General features: G+C 38.2%; 1 protein-coding gene and 1 long non-coding RNA gene across 3 annotated transcripts in view; one reads left to right on the plus strand and one right to left on the minus strand.

Annotated features, from left to right (window-relative positions):
* Positions 1 to 1,715: 1,715 nt before the first annotated feature.
* NEDD4L (neural precursor cell expressed, developmentally down-regulated 4-like, E3 ubiquitin protein ligase) overlaps positions 1,716 to 14,365 on the minus strand; it is a 168,033-nt gene continuing 155,383 nt past the window's right edge. For both annotated transcript variants that reach the window (XM_009274737.1, XM_009274736.1), the window contains 6 exons: positions 13,901 to 13,961; positions 13,434 to 13,493; positions 12,765 to 12,872; positions 11,745 to 11,841; positions 11,079 to 11,151; positions 1,716 to 8,588 (listed from right to left, as the gene is read on the minus strand). In XM_009274737.1, coding sequence (XP_009273012.1) covers positions 8,486 to 8,588; positions 11,079 to 11,151; positions 11,745 to 11,841; positions 12,765 to 12,872; positions 13,434 to 13,493; positions 13,901 to 13,961 — 502 coding nt within the window. In that variant the 3' untranslated portion in view covers positions 1,716 to 8,485. The remainder of the gene's footprint in view (positions 8,589 to 11,078; positions 11,152 to 11,744; positions 11,842 to 12,764; positions 12,873 to 13,433; positions 13,494 to 13,900; positions 13,962 to 14,365) is intronic.
* Positions 8,486 to 11,065, plus strand: LOC103895205. Its single transcript, XR_657353.2, has 3 exons — positions 8,486 to 8,568; positions 8,768 to 8,800; positions 9,947 to 11,065. It is a non-coding gene; the product is annotated as an uncharacterized LOC103895205 (long non-coding RNA).

Consider the following 14,365-nt stretch of genomic DNA (forward strand, 5'->3'; position numbering starts at 1 on the left):
CATCCACATCAGTTTGTAGGAAGTGTTGCTCTGACAGCCTTCCAGTTTGGGAGCCATGGCAAGCGAAGGAAACCAGAGACCTCTGGACTATATACCCAGACATAGCAAGCAGGGTAGAGCTGTCAAAGGAACACAAGGATGAATGTGTATTAGAGAAAAGATAAGAGGTGTCAGGTTCAAAACAAAGGGAGATACTCCTTCACGCTAAAAATTGTCATGGACATTGTGCTCAAGCAGCTATAGATACTAGAATTTCCCATGACACCAGAAACTATTTATTTAAAAAAATATAGAAATTTTATGGCTATTTATGTGGAAAGAAAAAGAAGCCATCACCACTGTAGCAGGTCCTTGAGCTGCATGTCACTCATGTTTGAAAGTGCATTTGCTGGAAGCACTACTATTTGCCCTACTCTTAAGCTGTTTTGGCAGAATCTGCAAATCAGGTGCTTGTCCAGCTGGACCTTTAATTTGAGCTGGTATGGTTGTTTTTATTAATGACAGTAAGCTTAAAAAAGAAGAGGAATTAATTTGGGTAGTGTACGATTTTTCCCTTGTCAGGAGTAGGAAATGTCAGGGTAGGAAGCAACCAAGTTTCAGGGCTGGAAATGCAAATGTATTCACTGCTAATATAGTTACTGCAGCGTCTCCTATGGGTGGCTACAGAGTAGTGTTGATATATTGATTTTGGGATTTGAATATATTGACATGTTTGGTTTTTTTGATTGTTTCCTTGTTTCTTCAAGGGCAACAAAACCTTACTAGCCATATACAAACAGCACATAGTAAGGATTTGCACAGACATTCTTTAACTTAGAACACTACCTTGCCAAAATTTATTTTTCATTTCCAATTAGAAACACAAATGGAATTGCTGTTGGTTTTTTTTGTTTTTGAAACCTACTGGATGTAACTACGCCAAAACATTAATACACATGTAGGTATTGCTGGAAGCGATGTATGTGGAGGTGTTTTTTGTTTGTTTTTAAACTTTTGTTGTAAAGAGTTCTGGCTAATTGTATGTTTCAGCATTACACAGAGTTTGTCATTTCACAGTACAAAGATGTTTGCTCATGTAAAGGAGTACATTAACAATTCAGCTGAGTTAGTTCCAGCACAAGGGAGGCTGCAATATTAGCTGATAAAATTGACTTTGAAGCATGTTGCCTGGCTGCTCTAGCTTAGGAAGAGGTGGCGGCTTGAAGAAAGGGGAGGAGATGGGCAGCCCTTTCAGAAGCCAGTGCCCAAGAGAGGAAAATACAGATAGGCACAAATAAAGTTTATACAAAGTAAATTAGTTGCTGCTCTGGGGTGTTCATACAGCTGGACAGTAAAGAGACTGGTGTGTTAATAAAGCAGACTAAGTCATGGTGCAATTGCAAGTTGAGATGATGTACCACAACATCACACAGATGCACAAAAATAACTCGGTTGCAAAGCTTAATAGGCCAAGTTGTTTAGGGGTTTAGTGTCTTTAGGAAGTCATATGGCAGCATTAGTGAGCTCCTAGTAACTTGATTCACAACAGGTATTCACATCGGTTGATAAGTTGAACAGTGTTTCTGATGGTAGGTGATGTTTCTGGGTCGTGTTAAGAGGTTTCTTTTTTGCCTAGTCGCCTCGGCCGCCCTTGTTCCTCTTCCAGTTCCGGGACTCCTGTTCACTTAGTGGATGGTGGGGGGGGTGCGTGGAGGTGTGCTTTTTTTTTTCCCCCCCTTCCTTTTTTTCTTTTCTTCAGCAAATTGCAGCTGAAGGTAGCTGCAAGAGTATGCTACATGACCCTTGGTGTGTAGTAGTCCAAGTCAGATCAATGCTGAATGTAGGCTGTGCTTCATGTGAAGCTCAAAAGCCAGGAGACAATTTGATACATAGTGATTCTATATTTAAGACTAACAGATAATTTAGTCCATCTGCAACACTCTCAAGCACTGATATTAGCTGAGGAGGAATGTACTGTATTCCTAAAGTGAGCTGTTAAGTCAGAAATATAACGTGGTGTTTTTGTTGGGGTTTTTTTGGTTAGGTTTGGGTTTTTTTTTGTGTGTGTGTGTTTGCTTTTGTTGTTGTTGGGTTTTTTGTGTGTTTTAAGTTAGGCATTCACACTGATTAACAGAAAAGGCAACATTAGTTCCATTGCTGTTAATAAGAAGTTGTTCTTAGTACTACAACATCAGAACTCTAACACTGAAAATCAGGACAAATTTACTGACGTGTAGACTTGCATTGTTAAACTGAACTTTTGTCGAATTTGGTGCAAGTAGGGTATTTTGTTTGTAGCACATACATTATTGTGGGCTGTGGAAAATTCTGTAAACATAGAATATATGCAATAAAAATGATAGAACATTCACACTTATTTCAGATACGGCTTAAACAGGAAAAGTTTGTAAGCGTGCTGCTTCGTATGGTCACTGCAGAATTGGATAATTAAAGAACAGAACTTCTCATGGAAGTCTGGAGTATTACAGTTCTTGTATTAGAAATGATAACGGAACAGAGGAGATACCAATAAGAAGTTGGGAGAGGTGCAATTTTTGTATTTTATCTAGTGACAGTTCTTTAGAGAACAGTGCATAATCACTAACCTTAGATTAATTGTTCAGATCCTTATAGAGAAAAGTTATCTTGGATCATGCCTTCTGTGCACCAGTGACCAGTATCCACTGTAAACTTTTCTTAGGGATACATTCTTATTCAGCTGAAAACATTATACACATTACTTTTTGATGAACGCAGTGAGGATCCTGGGGAAAAACTTGGGAGCTGCTTTTACAGAAGCTGAAATATGTGGGTGGTGTGTTTAACCACTTGAAAATCATTTGGGTGCAGATGTGACTTACATATAGGCTCCCCCAACCACATCCCAGGTTGTGAAAGCCTTCCTGCAAATTGTGACCTTACGGCATTTTTTTTTTTTAACAAAACAAAACAAAGCTCCGGTTAGACAAAAAATATATTTGAAGTATAAAATGCTGTAGCTTCCATAATTCTTTATTAAATATTTAATTAAGTTGCATCATTTCATTACAACAACTTCGTTTTGTCACATTGAGCTTTTGCTGTCAGGAAAACAAACTACAATTTCTTTCACTGCTCCTCAGAAAATAAATGGAAAAAATGACTTTTGTCCATAAACAAATCATTTCCCCACAGTGTATCAAATCCAACCACAGTTTAAAGCTGTATTAATTATGAAAATGAGCATTATTTATAAGCAGTACTTTTAAAATCAATTTTAAGGTAGTTTAGCATAATTTTGAATAGCCTTCTAGTATGAGGTGATTTTACAAAAAAAAATTATTAAACAGTGTGAATTTAATCTGGAATGTTTGACACTTTTGCATGTTTGGCAATATTAATAATCTCAGTTTTCATCATTTTCTGGAGTTTTCCATTTGGGTTTTGAGAATTGTAACCTATTCGCTACTGCATGATTGTGACAAATCTGCAGTGGAGACAGGCGGCTCACGAGCCTCTTTAAATCCAATAGAATGGGTTGAAGTACAAAAATGCAACATATGTACTATTGTAGCGGATGTATACTGTTTATATTTTTACAGCTACACATTAAAAAATTAAGAGGAGGGGGAAAAAAAAGCAAGGTCTAAGAAATTAATATAGAAAAGGAAAAAACCCCAACATGTAAGTGGAGGATAAATGTGGACAAACAGATCATCAGAAGTGTGCATCGATAGACATATGACTAAATATGGTTTGCATTGGTGGTATCTAATAGGGTTCTAGGTGCACTGTGACAGACCTGATGAGTATGTAACATTAATATGGTTAGATTCCAGTTTTATAAGTTTCCTGTGCATTTCAAATACGCATTACTTCTTAGTGCAACATCATAACACATGGGTGAAGACTGTAGGGTTTTTTCTTTGTTGTTGTAATTTTACATACAAAAGGAAAAGTTTTTAGTAAAAACATAAGAAAATTAATGTAATTTTAAGATGTCAAATCTGGAAATCTATGGTTTTTTCTACTATATATACTGATAATTAGCCTTCGCAATCACATGGGTACGATCACTTATTTTTAACTCTTAGAAGTGCAGTCTAACTATCCAGCTTCTGCTCCCTTGTTTTCACAATTCTCGGCCCTTTAGTGTCATATAAAATGCTTCACCCAAAGCATCGGGAACAGTTTACTGCTGAATGCTGCAGTCATGATTACCAGTTTGACAGGGCTGAGCACATGACAACTGCAGTGCATCCCTTGGGGTGCGGGACAGGTGCTAACTGCGTGGTTAGTACTTACAGCAGCATCCTCTGCTAATTTATCAGCACACATGTCACACTAGCATGGCACTTGTGCTCCTTTCACTCAGAATTTACAGAGGGAGAGGTCAGCATGAGAGAGACAGAAATAAGATAAATCTTGTGGTAACAGAGTGGGTTGTTGTTACGTTTGGACTGAAAGATAAAAAGCAGCAGTTTCCAGCAGCTAGGCATGCAAGTGGGAGTTAATGTGATCAGTATGCTGTATGTTAACTGCAACCTTACAAGGCACAGATCTATAAGCCTTAATGTGAACAGGAGGCGACAGCTGCAGACCCTGTATTCTGTATTGTGACTAAAATTGTTATGAATTATTTGCCTTAAGGCTTCTTAAAAGCAAACAAGTAATGGGTTTAGGTACCACCTTTATGATTACCATTTATTAGCCAAAAAAAGTAGCTGAATAGAACCTTTTAGAATACTGTTGGGCCATTTTGTGGTGAATGGGTTAAATTGTTGGTATGCAAGAGTACTGCGTTAAGAAAGGCACAATACTATGGTACAAGCCCAACTGGAGTGTTAGTTGCTTTGTGTTTTAGATGTTTTAAGTAAAGCTAAACATTTAGCTCCCTCTTTTCCTAGAAAGATTCCTTCAAATGTAGCATCAGGAGCTCCAGGACTCCTAGATGGAAAGTCTGGAATCCAGCTTAGGATTTCAGTAACAGCACTATGGCTGAGCCCTGCAGAAGAAAATCCATTTCCTCTGCAGAGCTAACACCATTTACTTAGCCCCATATAGTTCATTGCAAAACTGAAGGGTAACTTCCTGGGTTTTGTCATAGCATAGAATATCTTAACTTTTTGACTGATGAGAGGGGTGTATCTGCCAAGGGTTTAGCCACCAATGTGGCCACCAATAACAGAATCTGAGTTGCGTGGGTATAGTACATTTTAACAGGGGCTTATGTCCCTGTAACTACTGTGGTGCCAAGCCTGTCAGTAACAGCCTGATAGTTCTAGCTACCAGGAAGGCTTCTGATACCTGTAACAAAAGCTTTGTGCAGCAAAGGGACTGGGCTGAGCAATTCCCCTTGGCTTATCCTACAGCTAGTCTTGTTCATTTGTGAACACTGACTCTGGATTACTTATGGACCCCAACAAGAAAAGGACAGTTTCAGTTCCATAGTGAAGGGAGCTGTAGTGCATCTCTAAAGGCAAACCATGGTGCTGTGTCCTAATAGCATAGCTAACTCGGGTAACAAAAAGTAATGATGTGCTGGCTTACTATTCTGTTCACCTGGGCTGTTAGGAGTAACACCTTCATGGAGTGTTGAGCAAACTGGTTCCAAAACAAAAGCTAACTTGGATAGCCGTATGGTACTGCATCAGCTCTACAGTGATGGTAGGTTTGCAATGCAGGTGAGAGCTGTGGTTGCAGTCTAGGGCACAAGAAGCACAAATAGCATTTATTTAGCAATTTGCATTAATCGCAAGAAAGCCAAAATAAATAGCACAAATTTCAGCATGATCTGTACAAGTCTATCAGGGCACTGCATGTTGGGCTTCATTGTCAATGCTGCCTGAGTTAGGTCAGGTCTCTTTATGTGCTGCACTCAAAGCTGCCACTCTAATGGCATACCTTGAGGGAGTCAAGGGCTTTCTTTTAATATTAATAATTATTAATAAACTGTTTCCTAAAAATGAAAACCCCTTCTCTAAACTACAACAGTCCAAATGCACATTAATTACAATTCATACAGTAGAATTCACCTCACTATTTTAATACCCAGTGAATGCTTTTGGTGTGTCAGTTTGTGAGGTAAGTGGATCTGAAAAGATGTTAAGCAAAGTCATTCTAAATTTTCTTTAAAAAAAAGAAAAAGAATCCAAACAATAAAAATTTCCCTTCTAGTCAGATGTCACTATGTAGTTCTAGATAGCTGAAAGGGCTTTGATATAGACAAGTAAACCTGTTTTAGAAGTTGAGAGGAGGGAAGGGACCAAATCAAGATGAGGGACCAAACCAGAGAATGGCAGATTCTTAAATGCAACCTGACTTCTGGTTCTGCCTCAGCTGTGCTACTACTAGGTCACAGCCTTCATCTATACATGAGATTACATTTCAGTTCCACAACCAAAAAAGTCTCAGGAGTTCTTAAGGCTCTGATACATGGCATCGGACGTGAACAGAGCCTCCAACCACACCAAAAATCCTCCAGGTTAAGACAGAAAGAAAACAAATTTTGGAGCATGACACTTCCCTCATGGGAGTCTGTGTTAAGGCCAGCTGTGCTTAACACACTGAAGGTCAGTGGAAATACCTGGATTTACCTCATCCTCTCTACCTTCCCTGCACTCCTTCCCACAGCTAAACAATTGGTACAGTGTTTCTCTACCTACTCAGATGCAGCCCATTTCTCATGTTCAAGCTTGCTCATCCAATGTAAGAGGTCAGAAAGGAATGTCAGGAAACTTAATAAAAAATGAATCTTAACCTGTGTTCAAATAATAGACTACCTTTCCTCATGCATCTGTTGGTGCTTCAAACTTTTTGCTAGCACACAACCATTTGCTGAATGTTATTAGCATTAAGGCTTCTTTCCAGTAGCCTTTTCAGCTGAAGTATTACTATATTAAAGTTTCTGCAGTATGTCTCTTCATTCTCAGATGTAGATTGTACTTGCCAGCAGGCGTTGGGGAGGGGGCAAGAGCAGGGCTAAAAAAGCTGTTGGCAATGAGGTGAAACTGTTTTGGCATGTGGTGTCATCTTGCTTCATAAGCATTAAATGGGTTCTTGGGGGAAAAAGCCTACATAGAGGTAAGTATGTGGGCAAAACTTACAAAACTGAACATTAAATTGCTGAAGCCATACCCTCAAACCTACTCTAGTAGTATTGTAACCATTTAACTTCAGTGGATCAAACACAAATCTTTCACTTTTAATCCATCACAAAAGAGATGCAACTCGGACATTATAGTTTAAGCATGCAACGTCATAGGTAACAAAATTGATTAGATAGCAGTGTATATTAAATAAATCTTTGTGATTAAGTAAAAAATAAATCACAAAAACAATTGCTGAGGAACATGTCTGCAGGCTCAGCTCTACATCTGTTTGTTTTTTTTCTTTTATACATCAGCAGCAGCCAAATTCACAATTGATAGATATTGCACCAGAAAGACATGTGCAGTGAGATTAATGTTTATGATAAAAAAACAGATATGACTTCCATGTGTTACATAAAGTGCCTTTAGAGTTGGTGCAGTTAGAAACAAACAAAAAAAACCATTGTTATTTAGATATCATTAGCAAATGCATACAAATAGGAGACAAAACAGGTCTGTTTTCCATAGTGCCAAATCACACAGTGCCGGGTTTCATTCAAAATGCCTCCATTGCAAACAGCTAAGAGGAAAGGATAATAAAAGAATCGCTATACAAAGATAATGACAGGGTTAAGCATACTTTCCTAAAATGATTAATGCCAACCCTACCCCAAAATGCTTTATAGTACATGTAAATATTACCAATAATGAGGCAATTTCTTTATTGAACATGAGATTTGGCATGCTATGTTATGATTCTCCCTTGACTCATAACTATTCTAGTATTTATACAAAAATGCAACATCCAGTCCATACTTCTGGATACAGAAAAATATTTATGTGCTCAATGAAAAGAGTTGCTCTCAATATATATAGCCCATGTAGAGAAAATTTCCAACATAGCTTTCTCCTACCTACTTTCTTAATGGTTTGGGAACACAAGGCTCAAAATGTGCTTTGAAAAAAATGACACTGGCATCAAGTCTGGTATGAAATTAAGAAAAATGCTCATTTTTCCAAGTATATGGTATTTAATTGTAATGAAATAAAATCTGAAAATGTCTAAATCAATTAAAAAGTAAACATGAGTTGTAATACTATACCTGTAAAATGATTAATTCCATTCATTGTCATTAGAAATTATGTAAAATATTTATTAAGGGCTTTGCCTACAGAGGCACAACATAAATAGAGTAAGTCCTGCTGAAATGTGATCAGAGTTCATGTTAAGCAGTTGGTAATCTGCTGTGGAAACATCAGAAGAGCCACCCACAGACTACACAGTTCAAACTTCTGGATTCAGGCAACTGCGCTGTCGAAGGGTTTGCTCCATGAAGCAACGCTGTGCAACTGTTCTGCCATAATCACTCAGAGTCCATTAGGCAAATGCAAAAGTGCAAGCAGAACTTGCTTGAAGGGGGAAAAAAGTCGATGTTTTAATCCACTCCTTCAAATCCTTGAGCATTTTCAACTGCCATAAGTAGCTTCTCTCGCAAATCTTCAAAAGATTCATAAAGAGGTAAGTCTAGGCGATTAAAGCTGAAATTTAGAAGGAAAAGAATCATTTAATAGTCCATTGAAAAATACACATAATTTTAAAGAAATAGAAAATGTTAAATAATTTGGGGGCCTTAACAAAGGATATATCTTGCTGTCCAAATGGGGGCAATCTCCACAGTGTCCTTTGCAAACCTCACGAATGCTCGTGTTCCCTGCAGGTAGCGTCTGAAGCCAACCCTGCCTGTACCAAAGTGAGTTTACAGAAATAACCATGTGCCTCCTTTCTTTTCAGAGCTGAAAGCGGGAACTTGTTAAAAACCACTTAGGAAAGGAAAAAAACCCAACAGCCCCCCCATTTAGTTGACTGAAAACATTTCCTCTTTGTCAAAAGGCTAGTTTCCTAAGCCTCAGCGAAGATGTTCTGAATTTATAGGACAGACTGTTTACCCTCTGGGGGAAAAGAAGAAGAAACATCCAAAAGAAGGTCTTGAAAAGGTCCTGTAAAAATCTAACAGATAATTGAAACATAAAGAGGACGGGTTACTTTGGAATGTGTTTTTGGCTTTGTTGTTGTTTTTTTTTTTTTAAATAAACCTTTTTATCCTATAGAATGATTATTTTTATGGAAAGATCACCATTCTGGACTAACGTTCTAAAAATTAATTTTCCTATACAGCACACTTTTAAGTTACCTTAAAAAAGCCATATTCTTGATATGCAACAGAGCAAGACAAAGACTTGTATTGAATGCTTTCAACATTTGCAAATTCTATTAACTGGGATTAAATTAAGTCAGCTGGACTATGACTTCACAGTTTTAGTGAATTGTCCAACAATTTATGGCCTTTATGTAGCACAGCTTTCTGTGGCTATGTTTTGTTACATCAGACCATCTGCAGTTCATTGCACCCACTTACTAGGATGAGGAAAAAATAAAATCATGGAAAAGGAGAAAGGGAAAATGATGGTGAGGGTAAAAGCTGCCTGCAGCGTGGTGATACCTGAAGTAGAATCACAGCGCGAAGGGGGGGCAGGGGGGAAAGCATCAACCCCTATTTGTACAAGTGGTAGTCTTGCTTTTCCAACTCAGATATCCTTCAATTTCTTAGTTTTCCAGAAGGAAAGAGGAAGAGATGATAAATTTCTAAGACATATAAAAGGTGGCCATGAATACTATTAGCCTTACAAGGTGAGGCACTGTTTTTCTTTCCAGTATGCCCTGTTAAACTCCTGTTACCCTTTTAACAGTCTCTCTTGGACAGTTTATTGCCTATCCTGTATTTTTCAAAGCCTTCAGACTGACCGAACAGAAAAGAACAGAGCCTATGTTTTAACATTCATAGAAAAATTACTGTAGCGTAAGATGTAATTCCTCTTGCTGTTTTTCCCTATCCCAGTTTTGACAGGAACCACGAAATGGATACTGCTCCCATCCTGCCTTTGCTACTACTCTGCGGTATGATCAAGGAGTCATTGGACTTCTCTGTGACAACGTACCCTTACCTGTAATGTTTGCTTGTCATTTCCTGGGAAATTGTGGGGGGATTATAAAGTTTTCCTAACGTGAAAGGCACTGGGAAGCCATTAGGTGTTTGTGGTGGAATGGACTGCAACCTGAACAAGGGTGCTCAGCCAGCGAGACGGACATGATGACAATCTGTAAGCTCTTGGGACTATCCCCAGCAGGCACTGAGGATCCTACTCCCAAACTCAGCACAACATTTAAGCATTCAGTACACTTTCTGTGCTGTGCTTCACGTGCTCCGATTTGGATCGTGTTGCAAGTACCTTACATGACCAGATTCTTATGTATTTGATATGGGGAAAAGTCTTCTAGCAGAAGGGATTCAAATTACTTCCATTTTGTCTGAATGTCAGTTTAATTGGCCAGTGCTTAAAGCAATTTGCAGGCTACTATGTGGCTTCAAAAATTATAGTTAACATTTGGTATATATGGGTAGCAATTTCTTCAAATGTAGTATAAAATAAAGTGGGGAAAGCTATCTCTTCTCTTTAACATGCAAGCAGTTACTAGAAGAAAAGTCCTGAGTTGAAAGGGTTGCTTGGAATACAATAAAATAGCATTAAAAAGTCTTTATCAGAAAGGCCATGATGGAAAGAGTTTATTTTGGATTCATTTACCTGCATTTATTGCAGAACACTTACACCTACTTATTCTATTAACACAGCCTTTCACACGTCCGTGAGAAGGCAAAACAAGCGTTGTTTAGAAACAGTAAGAGGCAATGGCACCGTGCTGAAGTTGAGCCCTGCTACCTCCTGGAATTTTGCATGTTACATTCTGCAGCTGGGTGTCAGCAGATAAATGCTAACTGTTCTTTGCCTGTTAAATACATACCTACACATACACAGAAACACGTGTGTAGGTTTCAGAGTATCCCAGTTTATAAAAAGCTGTATGATCCAGAGCTAAAATATGTTAGAGATAAGCAGAGTCATCAGTTTCCCCCTTTCTTGGCAGTGTAACAATACAGAAAAGCTATACAATTTTATGCTTCTATGACTTACCATGTGTGAGCTCTGGGCAGTTTATCAGGACTTCCCCATTGCTCTATTGTAAACAGCTGAGGACCATTTGAACCTGGTTGAAAATGAAAATCATATGAAATATAAATTGCTGGACACTACAGAGACTACCCTAAATATTATTTTAAAAATTAAATGTTTGCCTGCATTGTAGGCTAGATATTTCAGCTGGTACAAAATACCTGGTTGAAACTCTCTTACTTAAAACTACATTAAAGGAAATAGGAATGTGTTTGCTTATTTCCAAGTCTCGTTAGCTTGTTAAGTTTATCTAACTGCCTTTGCGTAGAGTATGTATAATGCAAAAGAAGTAAGCTCAGACATTAACACTGAAAAATTAAAGTGCTTGGTTAAACATGCATTCTCCTCTTCTTCAGATGACATGAATATTATTCCCGTTGACAGACGAAATTTTTTCTGTGGGAGCTAGGGGAGCATCTACGTAACACCCCATGGTGTACAGAACTTCACTCCTTCTCAATGTGCCAGTGCTCTTGGCATCCAGAAGGAGAATTCCTACGTGGGGGTCAAAGGCTGGCTATGACTAAATTTCAATCGTGCCCAGGTTTCCTCATTCATGTTCAGGAGCGGTCTGTACAGCCATTCTAGAGGTGAGCATAATCTGCGGGCAGTTGAAAGGAAGCTCACCATAAAGTTCAGCAAATCCATTCATAGGCACACGTGACGTCCCAGTAACAAACTGCAGTAATCGAATCCGCTTTTCAGCATCCATCAGTAAAACGGCCTATTGACAAACACACACAGTCACGGTCTTTTCACTTTCACAGCTGTAGATACCATTGTCAAAAACCAAAACAAAACCTGAGTAAATTATTATTAGACTGTAATAGACATATAACTGAAAGATGTGATACAGGTCACGTACCAGGTCTTCTCTGATTAAATACAGAGCATCCTTTTCCAGCTGCCACTGGGCCACAACAATGAGACATTGCTCTGGCAGCAGCTGGGAGCTACAAGTGCTATTCACCTGCAAGAGGTGGCCTGCCTTCGGTATGATCGGCAGCCCGTACCTGCCCGGAGGTATGGGGCACAGTGGGTGCACTGCAATTGAAAATACGCCCGAGAGGGGGAGTAGAGAAACAGAGATGACAGAAAAGCCTTGAAGATCAGACAGAGAGACCGCAAAGGTTCACAGAAAATCAGATCAGTGTTGCACTACAGCAGGACCTTGGAGTCAAGCCCTTTGGGACCAGGTCACCATTTGGACTGATACAAGTACATAGTCTTTGTGTATACCACCTATGGTCATGAAAATGATATAGGAAACCCAGAAACAAAGTTACACGAAGCTGTAAGATTCCACTATTTTTAAGAAAAACAGACACCCCTTTGAAAAATCTACGACTATTGTGGGAAAAAGTATTTTAGTAGCTTTTCTGGGGACATACACTTTTCATAAAAGTATTTTACTTGACAAATACTGCCAGACACTTTAGATGGATCCAAAGATCTGGACTTCCTATCTTGGGTCTATTTCTAGTAGAGTCTCTAATGAGTACCACAGCTGTCATTTCCAACATACACAGATGTAATCTTCAGCAGTTTTCATGAAGAAAAAGATTTCATAACAGACTCTGCAAAACAATACAGGAGCTTTCACTTTTAGGAATAGTCAGAGAAGCCAAATGTGGTAAACAGCATTACCTTCCAGAACCACTGGATAACGGGATGATTTGGGCAGTAACCATTTTTGTAGATTGTATGTTGTCTCCAGTCATTAACATCAACATCGCCAAGGCCACACATCAGTAACTACAAATGGAAGTAAATTGTTACAGTGTTAATTGAAAATGGTATTGTGTTATCCTGTACACTTTATCAGAAAAACAAGGTTACATTTTCCCTCTGTTGTCTGACCTTTTGAACAGCTAAGCAGTGCAAATATAAATGCAGGCGTAACGGAGAGCTGAGCTTCTCTTCAGGAGAATTCTCATAGAACATTTCATTTTACTGGAGAAACACTGCACACTGTGACATACGTATGCTTTGTGCGACAGCATCTTTTATGGTATGTTGCTCAAAATACGACTGGCGTAGGCATAATGGCATTAATTCAGTAAGCTACGTACATGCTTTTATATGCACATACTCAACCACCTCGCTGAATAATTACAATTTTTTGTGCTTTTATGTGATCAATAGATTTATTAATTAGGGAGAAAAATCTCATTTCCCCACTATAAGCAAAACATCTTTGTCTGCAAAGTCACTTACAATGAGTAAGTAATGAATGATGAGCCTAGAACATAACGCATCTTTTTGTGATGAGCATTACTGATCTGTTGTCTCTGGATATCAGTTAAACAAACTCACCTCTAGTTCATTTTCATCAAAAATTTTAATCAGATCAATAGGAAGAAGTTCTGTGAATTCATAAAGGAAAGCAAAGCAAAGTTAAAATTCTCATACCACGTAAAATTGACTTTATCTAACAGGATTTTTGGCTTCAGGGAACCTAAGTAAACAACAGAGGACGAGGAAGGGTTTAGAAAATGAAATACACAGTTGTTGAAATATGAGTCCATAACTTAAAAAATTAATTACTGAATTATTTCAAGCTCAAATAATTTAAGCTTGAAAGAGAATAGCCTTATTCTCAGAAGGGAAAGATTATATATTCTTATACGAGGTAAAACTGAAATCATAAAACACAAGCATTCCAGAACTTGTGCAGTTACGCAAAGCTCCCCACTCCCTTAACGCAGACACTGATGTATAAGAACTGTCTGCATTAAAAAAAAATTATTTTGTGGAAAAAAAAAGCAGCTGAAGAACCTTACCTCCAAAAAAGCATTCATTTGTTTTTGAACTCTGTTTACAAACCTCCATTGGATGACCAGGCTATAGTAGATAAACAGAAAGACGTAAGCACACTCATTAGAAAACTGCAAACTAAGTGTTTAGAGATTTTAGCAACCCTAATAGTTTCAGTTTCTCATTCACAACTTCAGCCATCTCTCAACCACACTCTGATATTAAGGAAACCGAGCAGCTTTTTGTTAATTGTTCAAATTTATCTTGGGTGACTGATTGAAATGTTGAAAAAAATCAGTGACTACGAACAAGTTATAGTATATATATTTTCATTTTAGCATGCAACACAAACTCTACACATACACTTCCATGTTTTATAGCTATGACTTTTCTACATCACCGAGAACTTTTCAAGGTAACACTATGAGACGATGTGACATTCACCATTTCGTTCCTATGGAGATTAACTCAAGGATGAACACGGCAAAAAG

Source organism: Aptenodytes forsteri, unplaced genomic scaffold (genome assembly GCF_000699145.1).
Source record: "Aptenodytes forsteri isolate BGI_AS27 unplaced genomic scaffold, ASM69914v1 Scaffold112, whole genome shotgun sequence".
NCBI lineage: Eukaryota > Metazoa > Chordata > Aves > Sphenisciformes > Spheniscidae > Aptenodytes > Aptenodytes forsteri.